The sequence below is a fragment of the Delphinus delphis genome, chromosome 1 (assembly GCF_949987515.2).
Source record: "Delphinus delphis chromosome 1, mDelDel1.2, whole genome shotgun sequence".
Taxonomy (NCBI): domain Eukaryota; kingdom Metazoa; phylum Chordata; class Mammalia; order Artiodactyla; family Delphinidae; genus Delphinus; species Delphinus delphis.
This window is the reverse complement of record NC_082683.1, coordinates 27,807,553-27,827,370: the sequence shown is the minus strand read 5'-3', so window position 1 is coordinate 27,827,370 and position 19,818 is coordinate 27,807,553. Positions and strand designations below refer to the sequence as shown.

Here is a 19,818-nt window from a genome sequence, read left to right as displayed (position 1 = left end):
CTCTCAACCACTGCGCCACCAGGAAAGCCCTATCCAGACTTTCATTACTGAACTCAATTTGTCTTCTGGGCTATAACATTCAAGAGCCTCTGATTTTTTTCATAACAATAGCTAGTATTTATTGAGCACTTAGCAAGTATACTAAACACTTCACATAATCCTCACAACTTCCCTAAAACACTTCACATAATCCTCACAACTTCCCTAAGGAGTGTGGGAGAAAAGTGAAGGACCTTGGGACAAGGCCCTGGAGATGAAACCAGAGCCTGAAAACGGTTACGTTTTCTTTCATTCATTCGGCATATTTATTAAGCATCACTGTCCTCATGTCTGTTAGGTACCAAAGGTACAGCCTTAAAGAACTCTGACAGAGGGACTTCCCTGGTGTCGCAGTGGTTAAGATTCCGAGCTCCCAATGTAAGGGGCCAGGATTTGATCCCTAGTTAGGGAACTAGATCACACATGCATGCCGCAATTAAGAGTTTGCATGCCACAACTAAGGAGGCCGCCTGCCACAACTAAGACCCAGTGCAACCAAATACATAAATTAAAAAAAAAAAGTTGACAGGATCCCAGCCTAACAGAGAAGACAGACAATAAACAAGTGAAGAAATAAACAAGATAAATACTACAAATTGTGAAGACAGATCTCATATACATTACATCACATATAGGATGGTGTAACAGAGGCAGGGAGGGCTTTTCTGTGTGACATTCAAGCTGAAATAGAAGAATGAAGAAGCCATAACACTGCAGAAAGTTGGGGGAAGAGCACTTTGGGCTGAGCAAACAGCAAGACCAAATACCTTGAGGCAAAAAGCATGCAGACAAAGTAACTTGATAAATCCTAAGAAAAGATTAGGGCTCCCTGTGGACGGGGTCTGAGAACTAGAGAGATAAGACTGGGAAAGCAGGGACTTCCCTGGTGGCGCAGTGGTTAAGAATCCATCTGCCAATGCAGGGGACACGGGTTCGATCCGTGGTCCAGGAAGATTCCACATGCCACAGAGTAACTAAGCCTATGTGCCACAACTACTGAGCCCACGCACTGCAACTACTGAAGCCCACATGCTCTAGGGCCCGTGTGTCACAACTACTGAGCCCGCGTGCTGCAACTACGGAAGCCCATGCACCTAGAGCCTGTGGTCTGCAATAAGAGAAGCCACTGCAATGAGAATCCCGTGCACTGCAATGAAGACCCAACACAGCCAAAAAAAAAAAGATATATGTTGGAGGTAGAACTGATTTTTTGATTTCGTGCAGAGGATAAATCCTTGTTGTTGTTAACTATATAATGCTATTTATCATGCTGGGGAACACTGGAAGGAACAGGATAGGTTGATAAAATCATGAGCATGAGCTGATATGCCAGCTAGACCTCCAAATGTAGGTGTCTAATAAGTAGTTGGATAAGTTGGGAGCTCAGAGGAGAGCTCTATCCTACCATGGTAATAAAATGTAAAAATTATTAACATTTAGGGCTTTCCCTGGTGGTCCAGTGGCTAAGACTTCGTGCTCCCAATGCAGGGGTTCGATCCCTGGTCGGGGAACTAGACCCCTTTTTAAAAAAAGATTATTAACATTTAGATGGTGTTTGAAGTCTTGAAGAGACTAGATAAGAGAACCTAGTTGTTAAACCGGGCCCAGAACTGAGCTCTGAAATATCTCATCATTTAGGGGTCCTAAGATGGAGAAGTCAGCAAAGGAGACAGGACACTTAGGCAAGAGGAAAATCACAAGGGTGTGGTGTCACAGAGGCCAGTAAGAAAAGTGTTTCATGAAAGACAGAGTACCACCTATGTCGAATGCTGCTAACAGGTAAAAAGAGATAGTATCGAGAACTGTTTATTGGATTTGGCAACTTGTGGCTTATTGGTATCCTTCTCAGGTTTAAGAGAAGGGTGGACAGATTGAGTTGGATTGAAGAGGAAACAGAGGTGAGGATATGGAGACCTCTAGTGTGGGCAATTTGTTTTCGTATTGTTGCAAAGAGGAGTGAAGAAATGAGATGACTGGGTAAAAGGGAGGGTTTGTTTATTTTTAAGACGGAAGTGATTCAGTAGAAGTAACTGATGGTACAGCAAGGAAAAATCCTTGAGAAGGTATGGGGGTGGTGGTGTGGGATCCACAGCACTGGGGGTGGAGTTTGCCCTTTGGTAGGGGCAGAGACACATCTTTCATGGTACCAGGAAGTCAGAAATGGGTGCAGATGCAAGTAGGCTTGTAGCTCCTAGTTGGATGAGAATGATCCTGATTTTTGTTTTCTCAAAGAACTATGAGAAGTCATTATTTATGGTAGAGTGAGAGAAGAGGGTGTAGGAGTTTGAACAGAGAAAGCATGAAATACACTATCTCTGGAAGTAGGAAAGTGAACTTACTAGAGAAATTCAGTACGATTGCCAGGGAAAGTCTAATGCCCTTTTCTGGTCCGTGGTCAAAATTTAAAGTGAAAGCCTCAGCCCTTGTTAAAGAAGGTGAATTCTTTGGTCCAACCAGAATTGGGGTTTTACCAGGTGAGTATATGGGGAAAGAGAAAAACAAGAGTTGTGGCAATCGTAACATCTAAACTGGGTTAACACAAGTTATGAATATAAAAATGTGAGAGAGAGTGAAAAAGTCATACATTTAATGGTTTGGCGTTTTGTTTGTTGTTTTTTGCTTTTGGCCATGCAGCCTGTGGGATCTTAATTCCTCCACCAGGGATCTAACCCATGCCCCCTAAAGTGGGAGCATGGAGTCTTAACCACTGGACCGCTAGGTGAGTCCCGGTTTGGAGGTTTTGACGAAGCCAAAGAATCAAAGTTACTATGTTAGTTGGGATGCTTGAAATAGAGATTTTTTAGGGATGTTATTCCTGGCAATAACAAACAGGAATAACTATATATGATGTGGGTGGGGTGGCTGACATAGGATGCAGGGAAAGATTGTTGGAGGTGAGTAGGTAAAGGATTAACAGAGTATTGGGTGGTCATCCACACAGATGTTAAATGATGTACAGAAGTAGAAAGAAAGACAGTGAGCCATGAGCTAGTATTAACTGAGGGAGGAATGATCCACCCAAAGGTCCATAGATGACACTAACTAGGAGAGGTATTAAGGGAAATGTCTCATGCACTTCAAAGTAGTTGGAGATTTTGAAGTAAGAAGGATGCTGTCCATTTGTTGATTCCATATATATATATATATTTATTTAAAATAAATTTATTAATTTTATTTATTTTTGGCTGCGTTGGGTCTTCGGTGCTGTGCGCAGGCTTTCTCTAGTTGTGGTGAGTGGGGTCTACTCTCTGTTGTGGTGTGCGGGCTTCTCACTGCGGTGGCTTCTCTTGTTGTGGAGCACAGGCGCTAGGCGGGCACGCGGGCTCAGTAGTTGTGGCACAGAGGCTTGGCTGCCCCGCGGCATGTGGGATCTTCCCGGACCAGGGCTCGAACCTGTGTCCCCTGCATTGGCAGGCGGATTCTTAACCACTACGCCACCAGGGAAGCCCCATATATATATTTTTTTGAATTTTATTTATTTTTTTATTCAGCAGGTTCTTATTAGTTATCCATTTTATACATATTAGTGTATATATGTCAATCCCAATCTCCCAATTCTAGATATTTTAATATTGTAGTTTTAAAGTATCTTAATCTGTTCATAAAGTGTTTTGAGGTAGCAGAATTAAGAAAAATGTTAAATTCTTTCTGTGATTCGTGTTTGTAAATTACTAGTCTATATACACACACACAAAATCAAGGCCTTTCTCTTTTAACAAAGAGGGCACTGAAGCTTATTGAGCCATTTATACTGCTAGACCAAACCAGTACTCCAATGAGGTTCCAAAATAAAATCAGTAAGATGGTGTGTGTGAAATCGGTTAAGATTTTATTTCTCTAATTTTATTGGCCCAGCACGAGGTGGAAGAGATAGCAGGCACTTCATTTATGCTTTTGAACCAGAGACTGCTGTTCTTTCTGGGGAAGGATACCAGCAGGCTGCTCCTAAGAGCAATCAAGAAAGGAAGGAGCCTTCTAACATCTCTCCCTAGGAGCTGCTGATAGGGCCCTGGCTATTTGCTTTCACGGGAAAATTGCTCTGGAGAACCCATTCAAATATCTCCCAGCAAATCACTGTGGCCTACAGCCAACTCCTTTTCCGCTCATTGGCCGACTGGAAACTTCAACCACTCCACGCCTCCCGCCTCTCATCGGGAGCCAATAGGAAAGATTAGTTTCTCGTAACTTAGCGTCATCAAGTACAGTACTTGCAACTGGCTTTGGGAGCTACAGATCGAGAAGTAGGCGGGGCCGTGCCAGCCGGCCTATATAAGAAGAGGACAAAGGCGGCGCGCCGCCTGTGTCATCCGCCATCTTGTGCGAAGCAAGGTGGCCTCCACGTTCCCCGAACGTCTTCTTCGCTTCTGCCTCGACCGCCCCTTGATAACAGACATGTCTCGGGACCGGTTCCGAAGTCGGGGCGGTGGCGGTGGCGGTTTCCACCGACGCGGAGGGGGAGGCGGCCGCGGCGGCCTCCACGATTTCCGCTCCCCGCCACCCGGCATGGGCCTCAATCAGAACCGCGGACCTTTGGGGCCCGGCCCGGGCCAGGGCGGCCCCAAGCCTCCGATCCCGCCACCGCCTCCGCACCAGCAACAGCAGCAGCCACCGCCGCAGCAGCCACCACCACAGCAGCCGCCGCCGCTTCAGCCGCCGCCGCACCAGCCGCCGCATCCGCAGCCGCCGCATCAGCCGCCGCCGCCGCCACAGGACTCATCTAAGCCTGCCGTCCCTCAGGGACCCGGCCCTGCTCCCGGAGTAGGCAGCGCTCCCCCGGCCTCCGGCTCGGCGCCGCCCGCCACACCCCCGACTTCGGGGGCCCCCACGGGGCCAGGCCCCACCCCGACCCCGCCGCCCGCTGTCACCTCGGCGCCCCCCGGGGTGCCCCCGCCCGCGCCGCCGAGCAGCGGGGTCCCCACCACCCCCCCTCAGGCTGGCGGCCCGCCGCCTCCACCCGCGGGGGTCCCGGGCCCCGGGCCTAAGCAGGGCCCAGGAGCCGGCGGCCCCAAAGGCGGCAAAATGCCAGGCGGGCCGAAGCCCGGCGGCGGCCCGGGCCTAAGCACTCCTGGCGGCCACCCCAAGCCGCCGCACCGAGGCGGCGGGGAGCCCCGCGGGGGCCGGCAACACCACCCGCCCTACCACCAGCAGCACCACCAAGGGCCGCCACCCGGCGGGCCCGGGGGCCGCAGTGAGGAGAAGATCTCTGACTCCGAGGTGAGTGTCTCCCTGCGCTACGGGTCGGTTTCCCTAAGATGGCGGCGGCCCCCCCCTTCCGCCCTCCATTTTGTTGGAGACCGGAAAGGGCGCCTGCGCGCGGGGGTGGGGGGGCGGGGCCGGCTGCTGCAGTGAGGGGCGGACGGCTCGGGTCTGCCAGCTGTCCCCCCCCACCCCGGGTTAGGCCTCCCGGCTGGCGGAGAACTGACGGAAGGAGGCGCTGAGAAGCTATGGTGGGCCTTGTTAAAGCTAGTGGATCCTGGGAGCCAGAATAGGGTGGAGGATTGGAGAGATCGAGGTAGTCCTGGTCTTACACGCGCAGGCCCAGGGCTTGTCGACAACGGAATTTTGGTCGTTTTCTTTGTTTAATATCCCACCACCATTTTAACTTTTGCCCACTATGATTTTGATTTTGACATTTAGCATAAATCGCTGACGAGGTTCCTGATACAGAGTCTACTCTATAGAGAGGTTTGTGGCTGTTCTCGAGACTGTTCTGGATGGTTTAGGGTCTTTGATGTTCGGACTAATTACATTGGAAATCCCGTAAATGTAGTAGCATCTTTGACTTTAAATGGAACAGGAGAGCAACTTGACTGTAACATACCCTGTTTGGGGAAAACGAAAATTATTATTGGGTCTTCCTATTTGCAGAGGTAACGGGTATCTGAAAATTCCTTTCCTTTTTCACTAGGGGTTTAAAGCCAACTTGTCTCTCTTGAGGAGGCCTGGAGAGAAAACTTACACGCAGCGTTGTCGGTTGTTTGTTGGTAATCTACCTGCTGATATCACGGAGGATGAATTCAAAAGATTATTTGCTAAATATGGAGAACCAGGAGAAGTTTTTATCAACAAAGGCAAAGGATTTGGATTTATTAAGCTTGTGAGTTTTTTTGTTTTTGTTTGTTTGTGTGTTTTTTTGGTGGAATTAAAAGGGTCTTTTTTTTCTACAACAAACATAGTGTGTTTTAAACCAACAAGAATAAATTAGTTTTTAAATTTTTCATCACTCACACAAAAGTTGCAGCTGTTGTACAGTGCATAATTGTTGGTATCTAAGAAAGGAAGGGAGTGGGTGGGTAAGGTGTTTACCTCCCTCCTCTGAATGGTGTTAGGGTGGGCTGTCTGGAGATAGTTGAGCTGAGAGCTGTCAGAAGAATAGGATCGGGAGTTAGGCTTATGGCAATTTTAGGGTGGGCAGTAGCCAGTTTTGAGGTCATTAACGTGACTGTATGTCTTGATGCTTTCAGGAATCTAGAGCATTAGCTGAAATTGCTAAAGCTGAACTTGATGATACACCCATGAGAGGTAGACAGCTTCGGGTTCGATTTGCCACACATGCTGCTGCCCTTTCTGTCCGAAATCTTTCACCTTATGTTTCCAATGAACTGTTGGAAGAAGCCTTTAGTCAGTTTGGTCCTATTGAAAGGGCTGTTGTAATTGTGGATGATCGTGGAAGATCTACAGGGAAAGGCATTGTTGAATTTGCTTCTAAACCAGCAGCAAGAAAAGCATTTGAAAGATGCAGTGAAGGTGTTTTCTTACTAACAACGTAAGTTTTTATGTTTATTCGAATAACTTTTATTTATTAACTTGTATGAAGAAAATGCAATGAAACTGGAACAAAATTAAGATGGAACCATTTTTGTTGTTAGAACTCCTCGTCCAGTCATTGTGGAACCCCTTGAACAGTTAGATGATGAAGATGGTCTTCCTGAAAAACTTGCACAGAAGAATCCAATGTATCAAAAGTAAGATCTGTTGAACTTTTGGGCAGTTCTTAATTTAAGTGTAAACGAGAACTTGCTAGAGTAATTTTTCAATTTTGCTTAAAATATGCAAAGTTCTTTGAAATGGATGGGCATAATGAAAACCTCAGGCTCAGAAAGCTAGAGGTTTTGAAGCAGTTACTCAAATACCTAGTGTTGTTTCTGAGGTAGGTATATTTCACATGCATTCTTGTTTTGTTCTTAATGGTTGTTAGGATGTGTTGTAAGGATCCTCTTTTTTTTTTTAATTAATTTATTTTTGTCTGCGTTGGGTCTTCGTTGCTGCACGCAGGTTTTCTCCAGTTGCGGCGAGTGGGGGCTGCTCTTTGTTGCGGTGCGTGGGCTTCTCATTGTGGTGGCTTCTCCTGTTGTGGAGCAGAGGCTCTAGGTGCACAGGCTTCAGTAGTTGTGGCACACGGGCTCAGTAGTTGTGGCTCACGGGTGCTAGAGCGCAGGCTCAGTAGTTGAGGTGCACGGGCTTAGTTGCTCCGCGGCATGTGGGATCTTCCCGGACCAGGGCTTGAACCTATTTCCCCTGCGTTAGCAGGCGGGTTCTTAACCAGTGTGCCACCAGGGAAGCCCGGTATCCTCATTTTTAAGGGTTGAAAAAATATTTCTTGAATCAGAATTTGGCTAGGGAAATAGAAAGTGAGGAAGGTAGGATTTATCTTCAGTGCCCATGTTACTGTTGACTATGTCTTTCTGGAACATGTATTGTTTTTGCTGTAAAAATACCTTATTAAGAATCAAGGTGATCTGTACCTTTCAGTATTTCTTAGCAGTAACAGGCCAGTGAAGTGACCATTGTTTTTAGGGGAAATCAGATATATTTCTTGTGTGCATCTATAAATTGGTTCATATTTAAATATTGTCAGGGAGAGAGAAACCCCTCCTCGTTTTGCCCAGCATGGCACATTTGAGTATGAGTATTCTCAGAGGTGGAAGTCCCTGGATGAAATGGAAAAACAGCAGCGGGAACAAGTTGAAAAAAACATGAAAGATGCAAAGGACAAATTGGAAAGTGAAATGGAAGATGCCTATCATGAGCATCAGGCAAATCTTTTGCGGCAAGGTAAAGGACTCTCTGTGAAATATTACCGTTAGGGTCGTTTGCCTTTTGAACTTACTAGAATTTCACTAATGTGAATGTATAACAAAATTTTCCAATGTTCAGATCTGATGAGACGCCAGGAAGAATTAAGACGCATGGAAGAACTTCACAATCAAGAAATGCAGAAACGTAAAGAGATGCAGTTGAGGTAAAATCTTGTTAAATTAAGTCTTTGCTTCTGCATTAAGTGTACCTAAATTTTGCAGGTGAGTCAGATGAAATACAGAGGTGTTAAATACTGTGGCAGCTTTGGTTTAATGCTTAAATTGAAATAGAGTGTAAGATTTTTGTTATAAGGCTCACTTACTTTGCTGAAATACCTTTAGGGCTCTTCTTAGTCACTGTCCCAGCCTTTGTGTGTGTTTGCTCTAACCTAGACTTTGTAATGCTCTTAAGCAAACTACTAGTTTTTTTCAAATTGAATTTTTAAAATGTGGATAAAACTTTAGTTTTTATGTTTGATGAATGTTTCTAGGCAAGAGGAGGAACGACGTAGGAGGGAAGAAGAGATGATGATTCGTCAACGTGAGATGGAAGAACAAATGAGACGCCAAAGAGAGGAAAGTTATAGCCGGATGGGCTACATGGATCCGGTAAGTAAACTTCTTTTGCAGTGTAATTGGAGTTTTCTACAAAGTTTGTAGACATCTAGGATGAAATTTTATTCAGTTAAATATAACCTTTCATATTATAGCTATTCTGCCATTTTTTCTCTTTTTAACCCAGGTGGTGTATTATGATTGATATGCCTTTTCCTTTGAGTTTTATCTTTTCCTTGGGTGGGCCAAAAGATTTCATTGGTTGGGAAGAAGCTTGCTTTATAGGTCTTTTGATAATGGAGTCTCACCTGGTTTCAGATTACTGATTTTTAAAATTACCTTATTGTTGTTTTCCCTTAAGTTGAAAAACAATTTTTTTTTTAAGCTTTGGAAATTCTTTTGTATTCAAGAATGCTTGGTATGGATTTAGTACAGGTGTATGAACGGGTTTTTTTTCTTTCAGAGAGAAAGAGACATGAGAATGGGCGGTGGAGGAGCAATGAACATGGGAGGTAAGAATGAAAATTAAATTAGTAATACCACTGAAGAGCAGTATTCTGGTTGAGTTGTAACCAGCATTTTTGTTTCCTAGATCCCTATGGTTCAGGAGGCCAGAAATTTCCACCTCTAGGTGGTGGTGGTGGCATAGGTTATGAAGCTAATCCTGGAGTTCCACCGGCAACAATGAGTGGTTCCATGATGGGAAGCGACATGGTAATGTATCCTGTGGGACATAGTTCAAAAGGAAATTCTCGTTTTCACAACTTATGTGTGTGTGTTTTTTTGTTTTTGTTTTTGTTTTTAAGTAGGCGACTGGACCTCTTTTAGTTCCCCTATCATGTAAATCGTAGTATTGAGGAATACTTTGGCAACATAGAAGAACTCAATGTGGTAACCTAAACAGATAAGGTTGCCAACAAAAAGTCAATGCTTTTAGTAGTATGTTGGAATTATCTTTGGCAATAAGTAGACTTAGGTGCTTTCCATTATATTGCTTGTGTACTTTTGCACTATAGCTCATGGCAAATCCAAATTCTAAATGTTAGATAATGTAACATTATTCTACATCCACGTGAGAGTAATCAAATGGCAAGCTGTCATTCGTTAAGCTGGTATTTGCCAAAAGTGTGAATCAGACTTGTTTGTAGCTTTAGGCATGTTTTAGCAATGTGTAGGACTTTGACCTATATTTGGTGTGACTTCTACCCATGAAAAAGGAATTGTTTAGTCTTCGGACTCGTCGTTTCCCACCTGTTGGGCCTGTCTATAGGTGTACCTTCTAAAATAAACTGACATCTCTGTTTTGCTACAGGGTAGCAAAAGTCAATGATAATTTTAAGCATACTAGTTGTGTGCATTTGATCTGAACCTTCTTGATGCTGTCATATTTTAGCTGTACAGATAGTCTGTCAGGATACTTTAGAACAACCAAGTGAGTTGGTCTGAGTGGCTGTATTAGGATTTTACAATCCTTAGAAGAACTGAGTATTGGCTGTAGAGGTGGGTTTGGAGAAAAGTACATTGTCACAACTGAATTGAATCTGATTAGTTCACCTACAGGCTTTTGGCAAAGGAGGGAAGCTGCAGCATATAGCTCACTAGATTCATTTTACAAATAAGAACATAAGGATTTAGAATGGGGCCTCATCTATTTAAACTCTACTTAAGGCTTTTGAGAATTAGAATCATAAGTAGCTGGTTGGGTTAAACGTAGTGCTGTTAGCTTTCTTCAAATTGAATTTTAAAAATAATGTGGGTAACATTTTGGTTTATATCCTTCTTAATAGGCAGGTGTAGGTATGTATCAGATTTGTAACTGTAATTTGACATGATGTTCCCACAGTTAAGATTCTGTAGTCCATGTGACATGTAGCTCCTGGGTTCTAAGATACTGTAATAACATAATTGTAAAACCCCCAAATTTCCTCTTTACCTTTTTGAGATAAAACATACAATACAACGCGCTGAAAACCTAAGAATTTTAGGATTTTGAAATAGTTTGAAGGATTAGGATTTAGTATTTTTATAGTAACCCTGTAGTATTTTGTAGGAAGCATGTTGAAATCATTTATGGGAACAGTTAAACCCTGATGCCGTTTTAGTTTCTGGGGGGTTTTTGTTCTGGTTTTCGGGTTTTGTTTTGTTTTTTTCCTAGCAATACTCAGAATAACTGGTCTGTTTTAAATAGGATTTGAAAGATAGTTCAGGCTGCTGTGCTTTTGCATATCTGTAGCGTTTTTCTGTTTGGGAACATAGGTTTCTAGGACTAGAAGTACCTAAAACTAGGTGGAATAATGAAGTCCTGCTTTATTGCAGTCACTTAAGCTTGGTGTTAATGCTGTTTGGGAGACACCCAAAACACGGAATCATAACTGTCAGTGGACTTTTTACAGACCTAAGGGGAAAGTTGGGCTGTTATGAGGGTGGGCTGTATATACAGTCAATTTGCAATTGTAGAGAACAGTACTGTGAACATAATTGTCTCTGGTTATACAGTGATGGCTCTGAAGGTGGTATACCTGTGAGAATATGGCAACACACTTTTAAATCAAGTTACTGTGCCGGTTAAGTGACTAAATCTATTAGTCTTTTATTCTTTTTCTTTTTGTAGTCTGGTAGCATTTTATTAAAACTTTGAACCTTTTAAGGTTTCTGCAACTTAGCAGATGTGTCTTAAGATCTTGAAAAGCACAAGGTTTCTTATGCAGCACATACCACTAACTGGTGAGTAGGTCTTTGTCACTTCATTGAGTGAATTGAATCTGTCTGGTTGGGCTTGTTAGGCTTACTTGGAAATTAAATTTCCTGTTCAGACCTTGAAAGTGAGAAGTGTGTAAGCTTTTCAGTGGGTTAATCTGATGTGAAATTTCTTAAAACTCATTTTGGAATGGGTTTTCACATCTGCACTAATTCTTAAATTTTTTAGCACTACAGGGAAGATCTATTCTTTGAAACAGGTGTATGAGAATGGCTCAAGTGGGAACATACCACAAGGCATGTATTATCGTAAACTAATTTTCAAATTACCCTTTTTTCCTTTCTATGTTCCCGGTACCTGTGGATCGACTCATTGGTGATTGTATCGACGAACGTTGACTACGGAACCTTCTAAAATATTTACTTAACACACATGGACATCAACTACATATAATGAACTGTTACTTAACTGTTCCAATAGCGTACTGAGCGCTTTGGGCAGGGAGGTGCGGGACCTGTGGGTGGACAGGGTCCTAGAGGAATGGGGCCTGGAACTCCGGCAGGATATGGTAGAGGGAGAGAAGAGTATGAAGGCCCAAACAAGAAACCCCGATTTTAGATGTGATATCTAGGCTTTCATTCCAGTTTGTTTTTGTCTTTTCTTGTTTAGATAGCAATCTTTTAAATTCTTGCATTTTAGTAAGAAAGCTACCTTTTTATGGATGTTAGCAGTTTATTGACCTAATATTTGTAAATGGTCTGTTTGGGCAGGTAAAATTATGTAATGCAGTGTTTGAAACAGGGGAATTTTTTTTTCCTTTTTTTCCTTTTTTTTTTTTTTTTTTAACTGTATAATGTCCCTCAATTTATGGCAGTGTACCTTGTGCCACTGATTTCCAAAGTGTACCAATTTTTTTTTTTTACTGTGCTTCAAATAAATAGAAAAAATAGTTAAGATTTTGATCTTCAACTTTGCCATTCATGCTTCTATGCACATTAGGCTAGGTGTTCCACTTGGAAAGCATAAGAGTGTCTAGGCCTTTGAGTGGCATATGCCATTTCTGGGAAATGTATTTGTAGGCTAAGTATTGCTTTCTACATTTAAGTACCCCCTTGTTTTAAAAAGAAGAAATGCATATTGAATAGTTTCATGATTTGATTTGTTTGGCATTATAGGAAGCAAGCCGGTGCTAGTATTTTCAAATGGCTATGTAAGCAAAGCTGAACTGTAAATCTTCATTCAGGAATGTGTATTAAGATTATGGAATGGGTGTAAGACTATTGGTAGGGGGAGAAAGTGGGTATGACTTAAATGGATCTTTTACGGCCCTATGATCTATCCTTTCCTTGAAAGTTTCTGAAGAACAAGTGGAAAGATCATTTTGTTGCATTCCTCCATTCTTGTTTTTTAAAGAACGAGTCCCAAGCCCTACGAACGGCTTGTATTGAACATTCACATCTGAATTAAAGATTGTTAAACATGAAGTCTTTTCATGTATTACTTCAAGTGATTTATAAAGATGGGGTTTAGTCTGAATAATTAAACTCGAAAGTAAGGTATAGTCATCATAAAGTAGGTTTGGCTATGTATACATTTGTACTCTAACTTTTACATCTCCTTGTGGTACTTCTGTTGGGCAAAAATCTGTAGGACTATAAAAACTTCTTTTCTAAGAGCTGGTAGTGACTTAATAACAAATAGGGTTGCAGAGAACTATACTTACTGTGAAATATTTTTAACGTGTTTTTCCATAGTTTCCTTTTGATGTAGCACTAAATCTGGAGAGTTGCTCGTGCTACACAGTACAAATATCCTTTCCTCCCACCATAAAGCTTTGGAGCTTTTCGATGGTGTTGTCAGTTTATTGTCAACTTCATTGAATCTCCTTTCATTAGAGACATTTTGACTTATTAATAAAATAGATCGTTACTGTTGTCTGTTAGTACAATGGGAACCTGCTTTCCCATGCTTATATTGTTAGCAGAGGAATAACTTCCTAAAAGTAGTAGGTAAGGTAACTGAATGGTTTGGCTTTGTTCTTAGTTATGTTTCCATTCAAATTTGTACATTATAGAACTCTTACTATGGAATGTGTCTTCCTCCTTTTCACCTCTGTTGGTGTTAATTGGCAAAAGTAAAATTCTAAACCAAATCTTTGTTTAAATACTGAAGGCTTAGTATTGTGCCTGAGTACAAAGGGAAACCTGTTGTTGAAACAATTGAGCACTCGTGCATAGGAAACCTGTTAATACTAAAAGTAAAACACTAGTGGAGTATAAAGGCATGCCACCGAATTCTGGTTGTGTGACTGACAGGTACCTGGTGTACTAATTAAGGGAGAGAATCTCATTAGAAAATGTTCATTATTTCTGTTCACCAAGACACTTGGAAATGAGTAGTTCTACCAGAATTATATCAATGAGGAAGTTTTGTCCCAAGTCAAGTTATTAATTGGTGATAATGTATGAGATTTTCTGTACCGGAAACAAGGGTCTTGATTTGAAAGGAGTCCAGTACAATTTGATTGAATTGTATGGTAGGGACTCCACTAATGATAAGAAAATAAGGGGTGTTCATGGGACACCCACAGAGGGTGAACTTGAATGTGTGGGCGGGGGCTGGTGGGGAAATGGAAAAATCTGCCTATAAAATTAATGTTTCAGTTTATTTTTCAGATTACATGCCTTTCTTTATAAGGGATGCTGGCACAGACCCCTAAAATAAGCTTTTGGTAGTACTGTACCTTTGAAGAGTGGTGAAGGATGCTAATGGATAATCTCCTGAAAGTTGTGGTTTTGATAGCCTTATTGTGTAGAATTGCTAAACGTTGTTTAGCAAGTAATGTTGCTTAGTTTCAACTAAGTTTTGACTTTAATCACTGAAACAGCAGCGTACCAAGGGTCGTAAGCTACTCAAATAGACTTTCAACAAGTCTTGGAATGTATATGATAGTTTTTAGCCTAATGGGAATTTGAATCATCTTTAAAAGTAGATTCCTAAAAGCTGATTTATGAAACTTGGGGGTGGGAAAGGGAAAGTAGTACTTTTGAAGTATTTTAGCCATTTTTCTCATTTAAAGAAACCACCTGCCCCCGTTTCCTCCTCCACTTTCTCTCATAATTTTGTTTTAAGAGGAACACTGATTGTTTTTAAACTTATTACTCCTCTTATAATTCCTAATCTTTAAAAACTGCATTCTCTAAGAGATCCCAGTGTATTTAATAGGTGTTTTAGAAACTTAACCCATTGGCTCAACGTTTAGTGAAACCATAATCCTCTTTGCTTAGGTAAACTTCTAAGAAATACTATAAGCCCCACCACTCTTTATTAGATGTATTATACCACTAATATAAACATAATAATTTGGGAAATTGTAATGTTACGCCTGTGCAATTTTTATAAGTGGCATATTATGGCAGATAAAAATTTAGAGACTTGGCTTTTCTTGGGCAAGCCACTAAGTTGTGGCGGAATATTTTCTGGTGTTCTTGGACTGCAATTATGCACTATTAAAGTAGTCGCCTGCTACATAACTGCATTTAGCCAGCATTTCTGCAGTGCGTAACTGTGAGGAACGTAGTACCGCAAATGGCAATGGACATTAGGACCCGGATGTAGTATTCCTGCTTGCTCCGAGATTCTCATTGCCGACTGCATACAGGTAGGTAACAAGCAATATAATCTAACTTGGTGACTTGCTATGTACTTTTATTCCGTGGGCATTCTGACATCATACTTCTGACAATGAAATTACAGTGCAGCACCTAACACCTGTATGATAAAGCTAGCTTATATCAAAACTGCGTGGGTTTGGGTTTAGAGCTGTAATTTGTCAGGCAGAATTCAGTGCTGTTGCAGTTCTCAGATAAAAAGTGCAAACTTGATTATTTGGTATATCTGATTCAGTTGTGTGGTTTTTAGTTGTATTGTAACTGAAGATAACATGAAACACATCAGTGGTGTGGGGGAGGGGACCATACCATACTTCGGAAGTAAGAGTGCTTTTTAAGCATCTTGACACAGACTGTATAGCATGTGATAATTAGTTTCTGTTGTAGCAAACTGACCTGCTCATAGGTCAGCAATATCAGTTTGAGTGTAATCTTGGTAATTACTCTGCAGGTTGAGTGAATTAAGACTAAAAGTACAGTTTTTTTTGTAATGTGATTTAAAAATTTTTTTAAATGGGCTCCATCGGAACACCTCTGTTACTAACTTGGGGCATAGATGGGAATCTAACATGAATAGTTCAAGTTCTGTGATTTGTCTAAATATGTTTATACTCTAAACCTGGGGGAAAGTGGTGTGGCATGTTGACTTGCCTATTGAATACATGTTGGGAATCATTTCCCCATCATAAGACTTCGTCGTATTCTGTAGGATAACTGCAAATGTTCAGAGTAGCTTTTTGAATTTGGTTCCCTTAGCTTTAGGGATGTGATGTTACAATCCAAACTGTTCGACTACCAAAACAGTAAGTCTTCAAAAGCACCTTCCTTTGTTGCTTAGGATTTAAGCTTTGCATCGACTGTTGTTCCAGACCTCAATTCAACTGAACTTTGGTCTATGAACTGGTTTTTAGCTAGCATGCATGAGAAACAGCTTTCGTGTATAATGTTTTCTGCTCTGTAACTGGAAAGTTTGGTTTATTTTGCATAAATGTTGGTAAAACTCTTCATGACTATGAGAATTTTCTTTCATTGTATCAAGACAAATGGCTTGTTCTTTGGCAAGCGATTCACAAGGTGGGGACAAATTTGTACTTTAATACGTAGTCCATTCAACCAAATGACTTGACTCTCCTGCTAGATGAAAGAGCAAATGGTGACTAGTTTAGCTCTCTATATTAGTAATACAGTGCACATCAAACATAATGCTCAGTATTAGTGACAAGAGTGTCACTAAATTGGCATGCATCCCTGATGGGGTTTTCCTGTGGCATAATCCATTAAGTCGGTGGCCAGCACTTGCTACCGTGGTTCAGTGATTGTTTAGAAATAAAAGCGCAGGTTTGTCTCTTAACAGTCAATAACAATTTTGAGAGAATGTACTTGTTACAATATATGGACATCATTGGGGTGGGGGGGTAATTTTGCTTCATTCTGCTTATCTCGATGAATAGGCTTTTGCACTTTCGATGAGAAACCTGTGACTTTAGTCAATTCTTACTAGTTTTGATTTGTATGTAGCTGTAATTTGTGAATCTTAGTGCAGAGGGTCTTAAAAAAAATCACTCAGTCAAAAAGCTGGGGATAAATGGGTTTCAGTAATAACTCTATATACCGAGGTGCTCGCATTGTATTTCATAGTCTTTTCTTGTTACAAACCAAAATTATTTTTAATGAGAATGGTCGGAAGTTCAGAGGTGTGATGCCAGAATGCATTTTCGTACTGTTAGGCCCTTGGAACAGGTACCGGTGCTTTATGAAAGATGAAAGAAATGCAATGGGTGCTCTTCACATAAGGTTGCAAAACCTGCAAAGAATGCATAATAGTTTCACTTTTCCCCAATAAAGAGATGCGTGTGACTAGTTTTGGACTTTTAACCTTAATGGGGGTTGCATGTTTCCTATTGTTAATCATTGTCAGCTGCAGTGACATGATACACAGTCCTGCATTTACTGCCTTTCCCTTAATGATTTTGGACAGGTTTTAGAGAGCCAGGATGTTTGTTCTGGGCCTTTATTTGGTTTTGGCTTTAGCTGATAATGTTTCAGTGCTCTGTCAGCTAGTGCAGTTCTCAAATGGCTGCCTATTAGGGAAAGAATTCAGAGGATTTGGCTGCTCCCAATCATCTGTCATTGCTGCTAGATAATGATTGGCAATTTTTAAGACTCAACTGTGGAAAGCTCACAGTTGGTAAACCATCAAACATAAAAATGTTGCTTTTGAACACCAGTGCTGAAAAGATTTATTTGGAGGGTGAAAAAGGGGCTGGATGCAGCATAGGATAATCTGGAGAATGGAGGAAGAATGCAAAACGATATAGTATCCCTTATGGATGGTACATGTGCAACAGGGAACTATTTCATATACCCTTGGCAGTTGCTGATAATCAGGGAGGAAGAAAAACCTGGAATTTGAATTAAGGCTGATCTTTCTGGTTTTTGTGCACTGTGGCCCTGCCAGGCATATATAGTGAAGGTGAATGTCTTCTCCCTCAGAAAAACTCAGGTTCCTTGCTGTCCCGATAAGGCATAGCTTCCCTGCCCTAACTTAAAACTCAGTGAGGACTTAAGAGGGAAAGAATGAGGCAAATATATAGGATTGCAGGATAACAACTGCATTGTTGTGTACTGTGGTAGGGGGAGGGCTCTCTTGGTGGACTCCTGCTGAAGGTGGTCAGTCCACCTGAGAATGGAAGACATGCTTGGTGGGGAGCAGGGTACGTGCTTTTATATGAAAAGAGCCGATGTTAAAACTCATTTGGTAAGGTAAACGTTGTCACATACCTTCACATAAGGGATAGTATATTTTGGATTGCAGTCAAACTTCATTGTGGTCAGACTGGTGAAAATGCAGTTAGGCTTTTGTATTTTAAAGAGGATACAATTCTCATTCGAACTCAGGTGTCTACTGCTACCTTACGTCAGAATGATTTTAGATTTTTTCCCCCCATGAAGTCTCTTCCTATTTTTTATGCTGTAACTTGCCCCCAATCTTTGTCTCTGGAATTTACTCTTTAAATTTTGAAATTAACTAGCATTTTCAAATCTTTATGCCCTTGTCTTTTATATTAACTTTTTCTTATTATTCTTTAGGTAAGAATGATTGATGTTGGCTGATATTGGAGTGTTCATTCCGTTGAAGTAAGTTTCCTTGGAAGGTTTAACCTGTAGAGGATTTTGGGTTTGACTTCTATTTAATGGTTAAATAATTTGATTTAGCTATGTGGGGTGAAAACTGTTTGACTCTTTTTTAAGATGTTCGCCTCTCCTAAGATAATACCCTTATTTATTTTTTTTAATGTGTGTGCATGCGTGTGGGTGTATGTGAGTTGGAAAGAGAAAAGATTGGGATTATTACAAATCCCAATTATTACAAATTATTACAAAGATGTCAAACAATAGAAGAAAAAGATGAAAGATTTAGATCAGAAAAGAAGGCTTGAATTAGTGGAGACATGTATTTTCAGTACTCTTAAAATGAACTTTGGACCAATTCAAAATCCCATCCCTTTTTACATAATAAATTGTGAGGAACAGTTGTCTAGTCATTGGTAGGAGGGAAAACCTGTTTTCAACAGGTTCATTCAACCTGTTGATGTCAGAATAAAATGTACATGTTAGTAAAAATGTAATATATACTGAATATGTTATTTTAACACAGTTAATATTTTAATGATAGGTGGATAAGATATTTGTTCTCAAGACATCACACAGCATGAGCTGATCAAGAAGGAAAGCTACAACTTGTTAGACTGATGAAATATCTAGGTGAGTTGAGTGATTCTTACTCTGTAAACTGCCTTCAGGAGGACTCTCGGGTGGTATAAAAATAACTACTCGTGTGGATATCTCATTTTAATTTATTCTACGTTAAAACTTTCTTACAGGAAATATGTTTTTATAGCACACGCTTAAATATTTAAACATTTTTACAGCCTTCTGAGGTGTGGTAGACCTTGTCTGTTTGGCTAAAGCCTCACAAAAACAGGACTTAAGTTTTAAATAAAAATATATATCTGTATTCATCTCTGGGTCCATAAGACCATGTAGAAGAAGGTTCAGAAGATTTGAAGTTCCCTGTTTTTCATCAGATAGTTAAATGGTGGGATTACCTATAGTTGAGAACAGATGGAAGAAAAAATAAATACAGATGATGATCTAGAAGGGTTGGCAACAACTCTGCTGTTCTAGCTGGAAAGCAGTCATAGACAGATGGACATGACTGTGTTCCAATAAAACTTTTTTACAAAAAGGTGACTTGTAGATGGTACCTTACTGTCCCTTCATCTTACAGAAATTGCATTCGTTCAAGGTATCACTTAGGTATAAAGGGCTGTCATAATCAGTTTGAAATTAACAAAAATGGAAGAATTGAGGCTATATCTTATACCTAGAAAGAGGGTGCCAATTAATGGAGTGTCTTGAATGTTAGAGATCTGCCTTGTAAGAAAGTTCTTGTAGAAAATGGAAGTAAAATTTAATAAACTCATTGGGTGAGTCTGATATTAAAATCATTTCTGCTTCTTTAATCCTTAGTTATCTAAAGATCATTAAATACTATTACTACCACATTCCTTGATTAATGTTACTTTGCTGTTAGGAAGTTTACTTGGTTGATGCTGATAAATATTTGAGACCTTGATATGTGATTCTTAGGTCTTTTGGAGTAATTGTTTCCTTTAATTGACAGGATCCGGTGAACTCTGTCCCGAAAACCAGTGAGGAAGAGAGCAAAGAGGACTAAAACAACCTGTTGTTTAATAAAGACATTTTAAAATCA

At 40.9% G+C, this 19,818-nt stretch overlaps 1 protein-coding gene across 2 annotated transcripts; it reads left to right on the top strand.

The window, feature by feature from the left end:
- The first annotated feature begins 4,330 nt into the window (after positions 1-4,330).
- SFPQ (splicing factor proline and glutamine rich) lies at positions 4,331-19,818 on the top strand. 2 transcript variants are annotated; one of them, XM_060019081.1, is made up of 13 exons: positions 4,332-5,253; positions 5,948-6,136; positions 6,504-6,805; positions 6,909-7,004; positions 7,898-8,094; positions 8,197-8,281; positions 8,609-8,726; positions 9,136-9,184; positions 9,265-9,386; positions 11,851-15,031; positions 18,132-18,179; positions 18,718-18,806; positions 19,729-19,818. In XM_060019081.1, exons 1-10 carry the CDS (start codon positions 4,432-4,434, stop codon positions 11,986-11,988), a joined length of 2,118 nt encoding a protein of 705 aa, XP_059875064.1. In that variant the 5' UTR covers positions 4,332-4,431; the 3' UTR covers positions 11,989-15,031; positions 18,132-18,179; positions 18,718-18,806; positions 19,729-19,818. The 2 variants fall into 2 exon arrangements, with proteins under 2 accessions (XP_059875071.1, XP_059875064.1); XM_060019088.1 differs by lacking the exon at positions 11,851-15,031 and having other exon boundaries at positions 4,331-5,253.